Below are 18,033 nucleotides of genomic sequence, written 5' to 3' on the forward strand. Positions count from 1 at the left end.
TACCAAAAGAGTTGTTCGCGACTGCTCTTTCAACTATTAAATCAAATCGAAGGTGTTATATACTTAGAAATTCCCTTTAACTTTTGTTTTTCCTCTATAATTTTCACTAAAGAAAAAGAAAATCTTTGGGCTGGCATTGTAGCACAATAAGCTAAGCTGACCCCTGTGACATTGGCATCCTATACCAGAGCGTCAGCTCCCTGCTAATGCGCCCAGGAAGGCAGCAGAAGACAGCCCAAGTACTTGGGCAACTACACCCATAAGGGAGACCCTGATGGAGCTCAGGGCTCCTGGCTTCGGATTGGCCCAGCTCCAGCTGTTGCAGCCATTTGGAGAGTGAACCAGCAGACGGAAAACCTTTCTTTCTGTCTCACCCTCTCTCTGTAACTCCGCCTCTCAAATAAATAGACAAATAAATAATAATAAAAAAAAGTTTTAAGAATTGTTTCTGAACCTGTAACATCTACATTTCATGTGCCCTCAAATTGCACTGTTGGTTTCAATGTTATAGATTTTCAAAGAAAAGCATTGGTGGGACTGGCACTGTGGCGTGGTAGGTAAAACCTCCGCCTGCAGTGCCAGCTTCCCATATAGGTGCTGGTTCGAGTTCTAGCTGCTCCACTTCCGATCCAGCTCTCTGTTGTGGCCTGGGAAGCAATGGAATATGGCCCAAGTCCTTGGACCTTGCACCCACGTGGGAGACCCAGAAGAAGCTCCTGGCTCCTGGCTTTGGCTCAGTGCAGCTCCAGCTGTTGCAGCCATCTGGGAAGTGAACCAGAGGATGGAAGACCTCTCTCCCTCCCTCCCTCTCTCTGCCTCTCTATAATCCTGCCTTTCAAATAAATAAATCTTTTTAAAAAATAAAAATAAAAAAGCAAATAAACAAAAATGATAAGAGCAAATACATATCTTCCATGTCTATAAATAAAAAAAAAACTTTAAAAAATAAAAGAAAAGCATTGGTGTTTTAGGCCTTGTGCCTTTCAATCTATACCCAAATTTTTTAGCTTGGGACTTCTCTGAAAGTTTTCACTCTTGTGTTGTCATCTTGGAGACAACTCAAAAGTTGAAATACTCTGCTTTTATTGTAAAACAATTAGCGTGATAATACTCGAGCCTTCATTGATCTTATTAAAAAACAGACCAGAATGTGAAAACCCAAGGGGTGACAAGTCCCCATCTGACACTCCTGAGAGAGCCCAACAGCGACCTCACGCCTGGTCAGTATTTACAGAGTGTCTTCCAGCTCCCAGACACGCTCCCACACGCTTCATGGCAACCCCTACACTGATCGGCCCAGTTCTTAGCCCCAGTCTAAAGGCAAGGAGAACAGCAGCCACAGGGGTGAATGAAATCCACTCCAACTTGCACAGAAATTGCAGGTGCTCAAGCCCTACGCACCCGCTTGTCTGCTCACGTCCCTTCTCTCGGTTTCCATTCCCTTGTTTGTGTTTCAACTTCACCTTACTTCCCCTGCTGGACGCTGCCGGCCTCCTCCTCTGCCTGGCAATCCCATGACAAATGCTGAGACCTGTATCAGGTAGCAGCTAACAGTTCACCACCCAAAACCCAAAACATAACATCAAGACAAGAGTAGAGTAGCAGGCCTGGCCATGCACAACTAATCAAGCAAAAGCAAGGAACAATGACTTGGGGAGCCTCTGAGCAGCCAGATGTGTCAAGTGAACTCAGTAGGTGAGTTTGCTTTAGGGACGTGAATCTACAGGAGTCTCCTTGCCGTCCTTCCTCACTACAGAGGGTCACTTACCCTCTCCTAGCCCCAGCTTTCTCACTTTTACTGTCAGTGTCGCCACAAGCCTTTCAATCGTATGCGGAAGTGCCTATCAGTGCCGGGCGTTTAGCGGGACCTTGAGAAACATGCACCAAGTGGGACTAAGCCTTACAGGTGAAGAAGTGAGCCAATTTCGTAATGGGATATGCACCAATAGGAAACATCACTCAGCATCTTAAATTAGAGATCTTGATGTTTACTAAACGCATATCTGCTTACATACTGCAGTTTTTAACCTAAAAGAGATAATTAAAACCATTTTATCAGAATTACCGTATCCCAAATTATACCTGAATACACCTCACAAAAGGTCTAAAGTATCAGTAGTTTGGGCCGTCAGCTAGAATATGTGCACTTGATTTAGAGGGAAATTTGAACCTTTAAATATTATGAAGCAAAGAGAGTATGGTTATGTAGACCAGCAGGAGGAGGAAAGGGAGGCAGGGAGTTCTCTAGAGAAGAAAATTGGAGACAGCAGACTGGGACAGGTTCTCAATCCACCTGATCTAGATTTGTCGATCCCAGAGAGATGATCAAATGCATGGTCCCTTGGCATCCCCTTGCAGGTGCCAGGCTGGCACTCAGTGGTTCTCTACAAAGTGAACTTCCAGGGGCTGGCATTGCAGCGCAGTGGGTTAAGCTGTCAGCTTTAATGCCAGCATCCCATATGGACACCAGTTCAGGTCTCCATTGCTCCACTTCTGATCCAGCTCCTGACTAAAGCACCTGGGAAAGCAGCAGAAGATGGCCCAAGTACATGGGCCCCTGCACCCATATGGGAGACCTGGACAGTGTGGCTCCTATCCTTGGCCCAGCCCAGCCCTGGACATACGGCTGGTTTGGGGAGTGAACCAGCAGATGGAAGATATCTCTCTCTCTCTCTCTCTCTCTCCCTCTCTCCCTCTCTCTCCCTCTCTCCCTCTCTCCCTCTCTCTTCCCCTCTCTCTCCCTCTCTCTCCCCCTCTCTCTCCCCCTCTCCCTCTCTCTCCCTCTCTCTCCCTCTCTCTCCCTCTCCCTCTCTCTCCCCCTCTCCCTCTCTCTCCCTCTCTCTCCCTCTCTCTCCCTCTCCCTCTCTCTCTCCCTCTCCTTCTCTCTCTCTCCTTCTCTTTCTGTAACCATGCCTTTCAAATTATTAAATAAATCTTTAAAAAAAAAAGTGAACTTCCATTTTGAGTACTGGCATATCTCTTCTCTCCCAAGGAAATACAAGAACCTCCTGAATCCTTTATTATACAACAGTAACTGTGAACGGCATACTCACCAGCTGGTTTTGGTAGGCGGTGACTGCTGTAAAAACTGTCTCTGGAAAGATGAATGTTCTAAATTCTTCAGACTTCAGGTTGAGCAATGAGGCTGTGTGGTCTTTCTTCTTAATGATGTGCACCCGTGGCTGGTATTTATGCATTGAGTTCAGAATTATCTACAGGAAAGACAGGAGAGGTCCTGAATTTTACGTACTTACTGCAACACTGGTCAAAATACAGTGAAGTGAAGAAAAAAACATAACATTTATTATTTCAAATTCAACTTTAAGAGTGGGATTTATTCTTTCCATTCATAAGGCAAGTCACTTTACCAAGATACTGCAGAGTCATCACTGCTAATCACATTTTATCAAAATGACTGCAAGTACCACACACTGTTTCAAGTGTCCTTTCTAAAGGGATGGGCAGGCGACAGGGACAGGGGCACCATCAGGAGCAAAAGCTTTATTTTTTAAAATGAAGTCTTTAAACTATTTTTGTCGGGGAAGGTGTTGCGATGGAGTGGAGTAAGCTGCTGCTTGGGGTCACGTATCTCAGTGGGATGGAGTTTTTGCCTCTATTTCCAAGCCAGCTTCCTGCTAACACACCTGGAAGGCAGCAGGTGATGGCACAAGCACCCAGGTTCCTACGACCGATGTATGAGACCCAGTTGGAGCTCCTGGCTCCTGCATTCAGCCTGGCCCATTCCTGGATGTTGCAGGCATTTGGGGAGTGAACTAGCAGACGGAAAGGATGAATATCTCTCTCTCTCTCTCTCTCTTTCTCTCTCTCTCTCTCTCTCCTCATCTCTCTCTGTTATTCTGCCTTTCAAGTAGATAAACTTTAAATAAATAAATACATTAAAAGATTTTTGTTGTTAGTCTACATACACCAAAGGATGCATGTCTAAATTTTCTACAATACATTCTAGGAAACCAAATTGCTATTTATGGGAGGGAATAAAATTCAACAATTCAGAAAAGCAGTGTGGTACTACACAGATCTGGGTGAGAAGTCCATATCTGCCCCTTGCTACCTCTTTAATCTGGGGCCACATGATCTCATCTCTCCAACCTCTAATTTTCTCAAATGTGAAACAGTACTAACCTCGTAGGATCAGAGAGAGGATTAGAATAAGTAACCCTTGTAAAGCACATCAGAAATAGGCAGCCCTCAGGAAATGTGAAGTTTATTATTATTTATGACTTCTTCCCTGATTTCTAATATCTACTTACAAAACTGAACTTGAATCATTTTGATGTGGGTATGAGTGGGAGGATGTGGGTGGGGCTGGAAATGCTGATTTTCCAAGCTGTAACTAATAAAAGTACTCAGAAATCATAAACAGACCCTGGTTAACAAAGCCAAGAGATAGTGTTTTCATGTATCTTGTAAGTAAAACAGAAAAATTTGCCACTATTAAATGTGAGTGGCAAAATTCACATTCAGATATAAAAAGTTTCCCACATCTCCCTGATCCACCCAGACAGGCGACCTAAGTCTGCAAAATCAGGGATGTTTTCTGAAATAAGAGGACTCAGCTCTTCCCTCCTCTGGCAAGGGCCCAGCAGGGGGCCTGGCTCTCAGCAGGCATCCTACAATCAGTGCACAGGGCCCAGGGCACTCGCAGCTGCTACCAGGATCCCAAATGATGTCTCTCTAGCTTTCTCGGCTTACAAGGACATGGTGGACAGTGTGTCTATGAACACTGAAGCAGAGTATGTACTAGTCCCATGAGACAACTGATGTATGACCAACCTTTCTGTGCTGACTGGAAGCCAACTAAAAGCTACAGGATATTAACTGGGACTGAATTTTGAACATGTCACCTTTCACTGATCTCAAACAACAGCAGGAAAAAATGTAAACAAATGAGACTCAAATAAGTTGAAAGAATTTTTTAAGAATGATAACATCAACTCTTTGTATCATGAGTTGATTCCAAGTTGGTTCAAAATATCAATGTTCAGGAGCCGGCGCTGTGCCATAGCAGGTAAAGCCACCACCTGCAGTGCCTGCATCCCATCTAGGTGCCAGTTCGAATTCCAGCTGCTCCACTACCGAAACAGCACTCTGCTATAGCCTGGGAAAGCAGTAGAGGATGGCCCAAGTCCTTGGGCCCCTGCACCCACGTGGGAGACCCAGAAGAAGCTCCTGGCTCCTGGCTTCAGATTGACGCATTTCCAGCCATTTGGGGAATGAACCAGCAGATGGAAGACCTCTTTCTCTTTCTCTCTTTCTCTCTTTCTCTCTCTCTCTCTCTCTCTCTGACTCTCCTTCTCTCTGGGTGTAATTCCGACTTTCAAATAAATAAATAAATTAAAAAAAAAAAACAATGTTAAGTCATAACACGGGAATAAACTTGAAATAACAAAAAGAAATGTTTGTTTCCTAATACTTAGAAAAACAATTCCTATTCATTAAATGTTCTCCTAAGATAGGAAGAATTTTCAAATCACACCCACACCCACCCACAGACACACATCAAAATGAAAAGGAAAAAAATAAAAACTAGGCTTTAAACAATCTCCCCCACCCCTACTCCCACCACCGCAAGGTGAATTTCCTTTGGGAAAGGCTGCTAGAAGCACTCAGATCTCTGAGTTTCAGCCCTTGGAGCCCCCTGGCTCTCTTCAACCCTGAAGGGGCTAAAAACATGCAGGGTGCTCTGCTTCACTAAAGAAATAAGTTGTGGGGAACAAGACATTTTCCTGTTATAAAATGAAAATGCATCTATGAAGAGGTGCTTCTTCTGAACTGATTCAACTTCTAAAAATCTCTTTACAATTTTCAGAACAAATTAATTCTGGGTTCCACTGAATCATAAAAGTTGTGACACTAAAAAAGCCATCATCTGAGAATAAATAACTCTTCAAGGTCTGATCTCGGTATCATCAGCATAGAACTGAGCAGTCCTGGAGTCCAGTTTAGTGCTGTCCCAACCCACAAGGCTGATGCCACAAGAAACACATTTCCATTCTGGACAGCGGATCTCAAAATGAACTCAAGTCTTTCTGGAAAGACTGAAAAAATACTTCTAAAATAATGCATGAAAAATTACCAGAACCATGATTTCAGTTGGAACTCAAGAAATTTTAATATGAACAGCATTAAGAATGATCCTAGACCTATAAAAATTATTCAGATACTTTATAAAGTTTAAGTTGAAAAAAAGTCCATGAGTAGAAAATCTTAGAAAGAAATAACACAGGACAACTGTGCCAACCTCCTTAATGATAAAGATCAATTATCTTTTCTAATACATAAAAGAACAAAAATCTATTCAGTTACTTTGAATATCCCAACCATGTAACTCTCCAAATTATTATCCACTTAAAAACAACATCTTTCAGGAAGGTTTTTGAAACACATCCTCTAGGTAGCACAGGCCTGATAAGAAAGGGGATAAGAGAGAATAATTATATAAGAATATGTAAGCCATGGACACAAACACGAAAATACCCACGGGCTTTCTGGCAATGGAAGCAAAAAGGAAATTATTCTTATCCAAAAGAAGTCTTTCTAAAATCTTTTTAGTTTAAAATTTAAACTGTATTTTTATATGAATTTCTATTAAGAGTGTGGAATCACACCCCAGACAGTCCTCAGATAGGAATCTTTTTTTTTAAAGATTTTATTTTTATTTATTTGAAAGACAGAGTTACAGAGAAGTAGAGACAGAGAGAGAGGTCTTCCATCCACTGGTCTACTCCCCAGATGGCCGCAATGGCCAGAGCTGCGCCAATCCGAAGCCAGGAGCCAGGAGCTTCCTCTGGGTCTCCCACGTGGGTGCAGGGGCCCAAGGACTTGGGCCAACTTCCACTGCTTTCCCAGGTCATAGCAGAGAGCTGGATCAGAAGAGGAGCAGCCGGGACTCAAACCAGCATCCATATGGGATGCCAGCACCTCAGGTCAGGGCTTTAACCCGCTGTGCCACAGCAATGGCCCCATCAGATAGGAATCTTACCTGAGTGCTTAGCACTGTGGTTTAGATGCTGCTTGGAATGCCTGCATCTCATAGCAACATGTCTGGTTCTAGTACCAGCTACTCTGCTTCTGATCCACCCCCCTGCTGATGTATATCCTAGGAGGTGACAGATGATGGCTCACATATTTGGGTACTTGCCACTCACATGGGACACCTGGATTGAGTTTGGACCACCTGGCTTTTGCAAGCATTTGGGTAATGATCCAGTATATAGAAAATCTCTCCATCTTTCTGTCTTTCTGCTTTTCAAATAAGAATGAAAATAAATATTTTTCAACAAAAGGAATCTTATATAATATGAAAGAGCTTTGATCAAAGAGTATTTCTTCTATGAACTACTGGCAAGAACTCAGAGTTTTAATTTCTCTTTTTCCAAATTTAATAGAACTCCTTATTGACACAAGGTCAAATTCATCTTGTTTTCAACTACAGGACTTCTCTATACTTTAATATTGTGCTACTCTCCACAAAGGAGGATAGGATGAATATAAATACTAATTATTAAACAGCACTTTACCATACTTATTTAGATATAAAATCCCTTTTGTGCTATTGCATTTCATGTGAATGTGTTCTCTAGCACACACTTTGGGAAACCCCCAAAGGAGATCTTAGCTCATTTCTTTCATTCTGTGGCATCTGGTAGACCACTGACAGAAAGTAGATATTTAACTCAAGCAGCTAATTCAGCAGCTCCCAAAAATGCAGACTCCCTCTGTTCAGTTGGCTCAGGTACAAAGGCAGTTGCAGAAGTCTTGGGAAATCCATGGTGCAAAAATCCCTGCCTCCACCACATGAAATAAATACCTGTAAATACCTCTTTTTAAAATTTTTATTTATTTTTTTGAGATAAAAAAACTTTAATTTATAGTCAAAGGCTTAATGCTCCACTAAATAAAAAGTTCAACAAATAAAATGTAAAAAGAGGTCAACAGGAGTATAAGCAAAGGCTATAAATAAGAATCAGATGAAAAGGATCCATTTCATTCGTATACAGTAAATTTTAAGATAGTCCAAGATCACCTAAATGACGTCTTGACTAGAGTAGAACAAACATGCTCTCATAGAGTGACTCAGAGATGGAAGGGTGGAAAGTGCATGGGGACAAGACAAAGGGACTGAGGGAGAGGAAGCCTTGTGTGACTTTTCCGTCACAAGCCAGGAATCCTGCCCAGACTTACATGGCCATGCTGATCCAGTTCATTGTTGGTGAGTTTCACCTTCTCGAAAGACACCATCTGTTTGAGTAGCTGCTCACCGGTGAAGGGAGAATCGGGGTGCACATAGAGCCTAAGGAAAGTGTGAGAGAAGTCTATTGAGAGCTTTGAAAATTATGTCTCTAGGGGGTTCTAAAAAAACATGTGAAAACTCACAGAAATGACAAATTTTACTGGTTCCATTTACCTCATATGTATTAATACAGCAATATCAAAATAACCCCCAAACACCTAATAGATTTCTTCATGCACCAATGATCTAAAAGGAAGGAATAATATTTAATAAATTATTCACCACCTGCTGAGAGAGCCATTTTTAAAAAGTGGGGGTTTTATTCCATTTATATGATCAGTTACTAGTCTGCTTCAATCAAATACAAAATTTTATTGTAGGTATTCCCAAAACAAAGACAAGGTGATACTAACCACAGAACGAGTTCCTGTTGTATCCATCAATAATAAGCAATGAAAATGAGGAATTTAAAAGAGGAAACAATTTTAGAGAGTTCATTTTATTTAAATTAAAAAGTGACTTGATTTAAAGTGTATGTTATTTGGAAATATAAAGCAGAGAAATTTTAGTTCAGTGACTTGGGTAATTTCTTGTGGTCCACAAATCAGAACTGAGAGATGTGTTGCTGCTCCTGGTCCTGAAAACTGTTTATGTGCTCGCTAAATGGGAGCTAAAGCAGCTGGATGAGCTTCCAGTTATTTGGCTTTTTTTTATTTGTAAATAGCTTAAATAAACAAATAAGTGGTATCAGAGCTGGCACAGCCAGGACAGGATGCAGCTTGTGACACCAGTGTCCCATATCAGAGTGTGAGTTCAAGTCCTGGCTGTTCCACTTCTGATCCAGTTTACTGCTAATGCACCTGGGAAAGTAGCAGAACATGGCCCAAGTGCTTGGGCCCCTGCCACCTACATGGGAGACCAGGATGAAGCTCCTGGATCCAGGCTTCATCCTGGTATAGTCCAGGGTATTGTTGCTTTGCAGGGAGTAAACTAGAGGAAGGAAGCTCTCTCTCTCCCTCTCCTTCCCTCTGTCTCTCTCCCTTTCTCTCTCTCTCTCTCTCTCTCTCTCTCTCTCTCTCTGTGTGTGTGTGTGTGTGTATAAATAATTAAAAAAAAAAAGGCTTTGATGGGAAAAATATATCCCTCATTTATCGATCTGTTGCTATGCCATTGGTTACCTGCCACTATCACCCTAAGGACAATTCTTTGTAAATCCCAATCCTGGTATCTTCTATTTTTTTTAAGGGAAAGGGTTTATTGACAGGGAAATCCAACAGGCCGAGGGAAGGGGTGAAGAAGAAACAAAGGGGGGTGGGGAGAGAGAGAGAGAGAGAGAGAACAGGAGAGAGAGAGCGCCTGGTATCTTCTTAATATAAATCTTCCTGAAGTCTGAGAGAGATTACATATCAATGAGAAAGAAGTGAAATGCTTGTTTTAATGGGACAAATTTATTTATCCACTCAACAAATTATTTGTATCTAAATTTTATACAAGATCCTTATAACTAAAAATAAACAGATTTTGGAGTGAAAGAAAACAGTTGCAAAATCTTTCCTGGAAATATTCATGTAAAACACAAGGGGTCTGTGCCATGGTTACCGGGAGGATCGAGAACAGGAGAATCAGACACCCATGCTGAAACACACAGCACACGCACACGCGCACACACACACACGCGCACACGCGCCAGCACTGAAGATTCTTACGAGAAGCACGTAACAGCTGTCGGGGCTTCAGGTGCCTGTCTGCCTGTTTGCCTCCTTGTCTCTAAGAGGAATGCTCAGAATTGCCTTTGAATTATTATTTGGCAGCACAGCCACAACAGTTTTTATGTTTCCTTCTTCAAGGCTGTAATTTTATGGGTACACCTGCTTTACTGATCAGTACCACTCCCTCTAAAAAGGCCAAAATAACTGAAGTCAGAAGTTGATGAGATGCTCCCTCTGTAAGTATCACATTTACCACATGAAACCACATTAATGAAAGTTAATTTATTTTATATCATTCTAAATGGAAATATCCTATGTGAAAATGCAACATTACTCTAGATCACAAATGATGTCTTGATCATAATTATGATCAAATGATATTTCGAGCATGATTTCTTGTGGTTAGCAATGACCAACAAACTTCAGTCTGAGGTAAAAATACTTCAGAGACCTAAAACCACGAGGAATTTCTATCATCAGTCTAAAAATTCTCACCTCCCAAGTTCTTCCCCTTTCCTTTATGCACATAGAAAATACAGCAAACTATTTATTTTAAGAATAATCATGAATAGTTACTTAAATTATCTAGAATATTTCTATCTCATAATGCAATAAACATTTTTATCTAGTATCAATATAAATAAGCTAAACTAGGATGAATGAAAACACATACAGGAAGCCCCACCCTTCTCCAGTCCCCCAGGGATTTAAAATTCCAGCAATAGCTTAAACACGCTTCAGTCAGGAGAGTGGATTGGTCCGCACTGTCCTTCTGCAACCAGACAGATTAGTAACATAAACAAGACATGTCATATTCCCAAAGTCCTGCCGGCCTGCACCAGCCCCCCCCCATACCTTCAGATAAGGAGAAAATGTATGTTAAATCAGAGTGATTAAGTTCCTAGGGAAAGGACTGGGAACAGGAAAGAATTTGCTTACAAAAATGGGTAAGAATCTGCTAAAATCTCTCCCCCTCTGATTCAAAACAATATTGAAAAGTTTAAAAGGAAGTTCAATAAAATAGTAAATTCACTAATTAACAGTAAATCACACAGAATAGCACTTTCATTCATTTTAGTGGCCATTGGAAGCTGGTAAATCTGGCTTTTTTTTTCAATGAGCAGCAATTCTTTAGGAACATCTGATTCCCGTGTCCTATTTAACAGACTCATTCAGACCGGCCAGGAAGGCGCCCTTCCTAATCTTTGTGAGAATGGAAAGTTCTAAGAAGCTGCTTTCCATTTCTTCCCCGGTTCACTCGGCAGACTGTATGCTCAAGAAAGTGATCAGCTATCAACCAGGCGGACGACTCCGGCGGAAGGGCGTGTATCAACCGCGCGGATCCTGTGCCTTGACTGACTCCCGAGAAGACACTGGCCGTGAACCAGGCATCACTTCCAAGCTCCCCAATCTATAATTTTAAATAAACCCTTAGCTCTAACGTGAACTTTCAATTTCATAAAAGCACAAAGTCACAAATAACTCTCAAGCTATGAAACTCAGGTTAAAACCTGGAATGTAAAGTAGTGCATATTCTTTGTTTTGAATTAAAACATTCCTGTAGATCCCTGTAACTCTGACTGTTATCATTCACAAACACAAAGCTCTTCCCACCTGCCCCAGGACGCGCATTTCAGCAAAACAGCAACAATGAAGGTTTAAAGGTTTTCAAGTGATTTTTCAATCATGGCACTCCTGAAAACACACTACCATTGGATCCCACCAAGTAAGTATGTATGATCTCTAACACAGAGTAACACTGCACATGAAAGAACACTAAATTGCTAATTACACTCATCTACTACCAAATGGAGGGGAACAAAGTTTGCATTTCTTATTTAAAATCTCTGAGCCCTTTACTGGTCAAAAACAATGCGATTTTACTAAAATGATGTCTACTATCTGCAGATAATGGTTAACACATTTTACTACTAGTGAGCACTTACTCAAAACACATGCTTCTGAAAAGGATTTTAGGGCAATTATTTTACCAACAGGTTTATTAAGTCTGGTTTTAAGAAGTTAATCAGAAATCACATGTACGTGTGTGTGTGTGTGTGTGTGTGTGCATATATACACAGAGAGAGGGAGAGACAGAGAGAGAGAGAGGGAGAGACAGAGAGAGAGAGAGAGGGAGAGAGGGATCCTTTTCTTGGAAATAAATTATAATGAAAGATAAGATAAGGGACAATGCCTTCTCAGTGTATCAACTGTCTCTGGGGGAGACTAGCCCGCATTCTGCGTGTTCAATCCTGGACTGTCCAGGCTTGGGACACTCTTGGCAGAACCAGCGGCTTTAAAAACAGACCTTCCTGAAAGTCCCACAAGCCAGAGACAACTGGCAGCACCGTTAACCCGCACGTATCTCATCTGAGCAAAAGATCCAGAGGCACGAACCTGGCGGGCAGCGGGGGGTCAGCCTTGCCGGCCACCAGCCAGGAGGAGCGGTGGTAGGCGTAGCGGTACCTCTTGTTGTCCACAGGCACGATGTCCATCAGAACGATGTACTTGGCCTCGGGATCCACGCCTGAAAAGGACACCCGGATGGTGGGAAACATCCTCCTACGGAGAGACAAGACCCGGCCCGGTTCACACAGCCCGGCAAGGGGAGGCTCGGCCCCCTCCCCCCCTCCCTCGCTGGTCCCCACACCCACTTTGTTCCTTGCCAAACCAGAGATGTAAGGACAGAGACAGGCCTTCCTCCCAAGCGCAAATAATTTTAAGTGTCCCCTTTAGAGGGGACCTCACGACTCCGTGAGAGTTTTCTAGTACTTTTTTTTTTAACATCTGATCTGTGATTAGGGAAAATTCAGTGTTTTAATTATCAAGCATGTGTCATACAGACCACGCATTCCAGCAAGAAAACAAAACAACAAAACAACGGGGGTTGCAAGAATGGGTATCTGAGACCCTGCGGGGGATTTCTCAGCGCTGGAGCCACTGGGTTCCCGGCCTATCGGGCCGTCTATTCCCGGGCTGCAGCAGCAGTGCCGGCCCCCCGGGAGCCCACCCTCCTTCCTACCCAGTAAGTGATGGTCTTGAATTTCATTCTTCTGCCCAAGCTTCGGTTTTCGCTTTTTAATGGGAGCTGAGCAGTCTGCAAATTGAAGGCCGATAAAGAGGAAGCTACCCACCTCCCGCCCAGCGCCTCCGGGCCCCCTCGGATCGGGATTCTGCTCAGCAACCCCTGGCGCCGCAGGGAGCAGGACCCGGGCGCGCTCACGCACCGCTCGGCTCGATCCCACCCGAGCCCTTCTCCACCGCCAGATCCCGAGGCGGCAGGCGGCGGCGGGGCTGGGTGTCTGCCCCCGCCGTTCTTTCCAAAGGCGAATTGTTGGAAAGAAACCCCTGCTGAGCGAAGCCGGGTCTGTGCCCCGAGACCAGCAAGCAGCCAGCTCTCCCCCAGCGTCTGGAAGCGCTCCCGGCGCGGCCGCCTCCTGCTGCCCGCGGGGGTCCAGCTACCTGCCCGACTTGGTGATGATCATCTCGGTGCCCAGCTCGTGGAATTTGTCCCAGAGTTCTTTGGTCTCCAGGCTGCAGGCGATTTTGGCCATTTCCTCGCTGGGGATGATGGGCGTGGTGGGGATGAGCGGCTCAGTGCAGAGCGAGGAGGAGGCCGGGCCGCCGCTGCCGCCGAACTCCGGGTGTGCATCGAGGCTGGTCAGCTCGCCCAGGGGCTGTGCACAGGATGACTTCTCCACAAATTGTTCTGGGGGCCACGAGAAGGGAGAATGACAGCCAGCACTGTCGGGCAAGCACTGAGCGGGAAGGGGCACGCATAACCCAAATAGGCACCTGCTTTGCCGGGAAAGGGCGCTGTTCAGGACCTCCAGCGGGGCACCGAGACCCAACGCTGCGTTGAAGGGAATTGGGATTCCCATGGAGTGACAGGCCCTGCGCCTGCCTACTGAGCCGGATGAGTGCCACCACCACTGGAACTCACTTTAGGGCATGAAAACATCAGAGTGGAAAATGGGAAAGGCAGTGAGCGGGAAAGATAAAGTGCACTATTCCTCTCTGTATCCCTCCTGAATTCTAGACTTTACAGCTGGTGGAGCTGGGTGCGAGTTCTGCCTCTTAGACAAGCCAGAGCCATTCATCTGTGGAGACCAGGGCAGTGAAGGGAAAGCAGAAAGGGCTGCACTGGGCTGGACAAATGCTGGATGTGGTTTAAGAAAGGTGTGTGGCTCTCAGCTCCCTGGGTTCACCCTGAGACTCAGATTAGAACAATTCTATGACATCCCTCCCTGCCTGAGATCTCGGCAAAGACACTGCCACACAGCTTGCCAAATCCTGGGGACAGCTCACGGGGCAATTTTGGGGCACAGGCTTAGACCAATTACTTGAGGGGTGGTACATGTACATTTTTTTCCTCCCTAAAAGGTCCCGGAAGTGAGGAAAACAACCGCCATCCTTGACTGGCCGAGTATTGAAGTAGGAAAGGGCTTTGCCATCCACTCCTGGGTTGGACATCACGGCCTGCGAAGCAAACATTCTCCCCCACTGCTGATAACGGCCTCGGACTCCACGAGTCACTTTGACAGAATACAGGGGACTTTTGTAATTGTTCCAATTATCTTCCATCCCTTAAAAAAGAAACTACTTGAATCAGCAATGTGAAGCTGATCTCCAAACAACTCGGTTCCAAGTGCCCTCAAGGAGTCACAACCAGTTCTAAATGTATGTATGTGCATGCCTGTGATGTGTGCTGGCATCTGTGACATGTACGAAATGATAATCCAACTCAGAGAAATGTTTTACATTAAGAACAATCAGAGTGTCACCCTCGTCGTTTGTCCAATTCAAAGAATCAGAATCAGACCACTGCACAGCCTTAACTTGCTTCAATATTTTCAGAAACATATTCACATATCTTTATAGGAAATTAGGACAAAGCCTTAACACTTTTCTTATTTTCCAGCAACCAAAAGAGGCAAATTCCCTGAGCCCCAGAGTGGGTAGCAGGAAAAGAAGAGGAAGGAAACGAGATGGGGAGGTGTTAATGATCTGAGGCTGTTCTTTTAAGCAGACATTGTAGGTTTAAATGGGCAGTGGCAGGACACCCTGGACACCTGTCCTCCCCCTAGAGTTATCAAAGACATCCATCCTCTCCTAACAGAACCGTCAGGTGTCTCTCCGGCCCAGGGCTCTTCATCCTTGGCCATGCCTTGCTGAACTGGCCAGCAACATAAAGAACCAGGGTACCTAAAAGCCAGAGGATGGACTGCACTTCACAGATTGCATATGCGTGAAGTGGAGGAGGTGGCGAGCTGGCAAGGGCTTTATTCAGAATTTAGAAAGCAGTTTCTCCTCCAAAAAACCAAGCTATTTCAAGTAACATTAAAATGACAGTACAGTCAGAGCTGGTGTTTCCCAGTATGAAATTCTCACTTACAGTAGGAATTTAAACCTGAAATCCTCTTTTCTTGCTTGGTACCAAACTGAGATGGGGGTATGGGCAGAGAATTCAGGCTCCCTAAGTAGGACTGCATGGTGTTGGGAAGTCTCACAAGCACACCTTGGAAACTGGTGATCCCTGTCTTCTGAAAAATCGGGGTTTGATTGGTTGTTTCCGCTTCTTTGGCTGGTTTGGATTTAGGTGGGGGCAGGTGACAGGAACAAGGAAAGAGGCGTGGGAGCCTCAGAGGTGAGGCTTGAACGCTCTGTTTCCATTTCCTTTTCCCCAGCTCCATTTTGCTACAGGGATTTTAGTTCTCTCTTTCCTCTGCCTAAATTTTCTATTATTAAAAAAAAGCGCTTATGCTTCCTCTTTTATATTACTACTGTTTGTATGTAATAAGGTAATATGTTGAGAAAGATACAAAGAAGCAAAAGTTGGGGAGATTCAAGGGTAAAAATTGCCTGGTGTTGTTCACTATTTTAGGCAGAGGAGATGATCAGAATGTGTAATCATTATTCGGGGATCCAAGAGTCAATGACCAGAACTCTGCTTTTTCCCTCAATTTTCAAGGGAGTGTTAGACCCAAGGCAGGTTCTTTCCCACACAGGCAGGGTGCTAAGGAGGAGATATCACTGTGCCCCCATCCCGCTGAGCCGCCTGTCTTCTATAAATGGCAAAAGTTGTTACATAAACAGTGGAACTAAAATTTGAGGAATTTGGGAAATGTTTCCTGGTTAATGTTTTTGCCATCCACTGAAAATGACGATACTTATAAGACGATGTTTTACCGGTAAATCTGGGGCTTCTGTCCATGCGGGGGGAAGCCGATTACTGGACAGCGTGTTAAGGAGCCGACTCTGCTCAGTCCGTTCGACTCGGAAGTAACACGAAACTGGTTTCTTGCACAGTCATCTGCAGTCTCCTTGCCCTCAGGTGCTTGGGCAGTCATTACAAGGACCATAAACCCTGCTGAGTCTTAAAAGTGTTATTTGTCCCTGAGTGGTTTTTTTTTTATTATAATCTCAAATTTTTACACACACACACACACACACACACACACACCCCCGACTCCGTCTGCGGAGCCCAAACAGCATGCGCGGCTGGAACAGGAGATACAATACCGCCAAGAACATTGCCAAGCCCACGCCGGGTCCTTGGGCCGAAGACCACGACCACGGCCACGGCCCGAGGGTCCGAAGCGCCACGAGCCGGGATAGGCGGCCGCTGTCGCCGCCTGCCTGGAGGGCCGCCCGCAGCCAAAGGACAAACGGACAGAAGAGAGCGGAGCACGCCCGCGTCCTGCCCACAGAGGACAGCCAGGAAGCCGGACTTACCCAGGGGTTTGATGGTGTTCTCTGCCGCCTCCTTCTCCTTGGAGCCGCCGCTCGACATGAGCGCAGCGATGGAAAAGGCGTTGGCTCGGGAGGAGAGCTGGGGCTTAGGCGACGCCGTGAACTCCATGGCCCCCAGCCCGCGGTCCCGGCCAGGCACAGGGTCTCCCGAACCGCCGTCCAGATTCCCCAGGGGAGACAAAGACCCGAACCACAGGGCAAAGTTTCAGCGGACGCGGTCACAGCGGAGACGGGGACTCCAGGAGGGTGGCCTCCAAACTCCCCTGGGCTGCACGCTGGCCTCTCTTCTCCCCCTGCGCAACGACCCGGAGCGGCGGACACCTCCAGCTAGCGGGAGAGGAAGGGAGGGGACCGGCCGGGGACCCGAGAGGGTGCGCAAGCCCCAGGGCGCTCGGCAGGAAACGAGCATCAGCCGTATCCAGCCCAGGGTCCGAGGCACCCCCTCCGCGACCTTCCTCCCTCCTTGCAGGGCACAGCCAGAGTGGCTCCAGCTGCAGGGAGGTGGCCACCAGCCGAGCGCCGCCGCGAGGGCGCGGGCGCCGGGGAGCTTGAGCGCGGGGGTGCAGAGCGCGTCTGGGCGCGACGGACACTGCGCCCGGGTGCTCGCCGCCCGGCGCCTTAATTTGCTGGCGACGGCGCTCCCCGCGGCCCGCAGCCAGTCAGCGCCGCCTCACGTCACCGCTTCCTGATTCCGCCGCCGGGGGCGGGGCCGCGGGTTGGGAGGGGAGGGCGCGCCCAGGGCGCGGCGCCCGTGTGGCTTCGCGCGTCGCCAGCCCCCCGGAGATCGGGCACCTGCGCGGGGAGAGGGACGCGACCGCGAAGCTGGCGCAGCTTTCACGGCCACTGCCGCCTGGTCCCGCTGTCCCGGGGCAGGAGTGCGGGGCGCGCTGTCGGGAGAGGGCACTTAGTCCGCCGGCTTAAGACCCTGGACCCGGGCGCAAGACCAGAGGAAGCTTCGGGGAGCTGCGCTTCAGGCAGCTCTTGTTCTAACCCAGAGCTCGAAGTTGCAAAAGAAAAGTCGGGAAGCGCCGAGCAGAGGGGAAAGTCGCGCGGAAAGCCAGCGCCAAGCGGCCAGGTCCAAACGCGGGGCAGGTCCCCGGGCTGGGGCTCCCCCTACCCGCCCATCCCCAGAGTCTTTTTCCTTGCAGTGAGTCTGGAAAAACGCAGTCCCTAGAAAGGTAAACCAAGGGAGAGATGCAGGCATTTGGCAAAGGACGTTGCGTCCCAGGACCCTCCCAAGAGGAACCCGGCCGAGGGTTAGGGTGCGGCGCCCTGCGGAGACCCCGCGGCGCGCGGCGGGAGAGGGCGAGCCTGGCA

The 18,033-nt window shown here is 46.4% G+C and overlaps 1 protein-coding gene across 1 annotated transcript in view; it reads right to left on the minus strand.

The window, feature by feature from the left end:
* TBX20 (T-box transcription factor 20) overlaps window positions 1–17,320 on the minus strand; it is a 62,362-nt gene extending 45,042 nt beyond the window's left edge. Inside the window, exons 1-5 of the mRNA XM_002713752.5 lie at window positions 16,699–17,320; window positions 13,426–13,672; window positions 12,361–12,525; window positions 8,206–8,314; window positions 3,054–3,212 (exon numbers count right to left, since the gene is read on the minus strand). Of these exons, the coding sequence (XP_002713798.1) occupies window positions 3,054–3,212; window positions 8,206–8,314; window positions 12,361–12,525; window positions 13,426–13,672; window positions 16,699–16,825 (807 nt within the window). The 5' untranslated portion in view covers window positions 16,826–17,320. The remainder of the gene's footprint in view (window positions 1–3,053; window positions 3,213–8,205; window positions 8,315–12,360; window positions 12,526–13,425; window positions 13,673–16,698) is intronic.
* Window positions 17,321–18,033: the final 713 nt, after the last annotated feature.

Source organism: Oryctolagus cuniculus, chromosome 16 (genome assembly GCF_964237555.1).
Source record: "Oryctolagus cuniculus chromosome 16, mOryCun1.1, whole genome shotgun sequence".
NCBI classification, from domain to species: Eukaryota; Metazoa; Chordata; class Mammalia; order Lagomorpha; family Leporidae; genus Oryctolagus; species Oryctolagus cuniculus.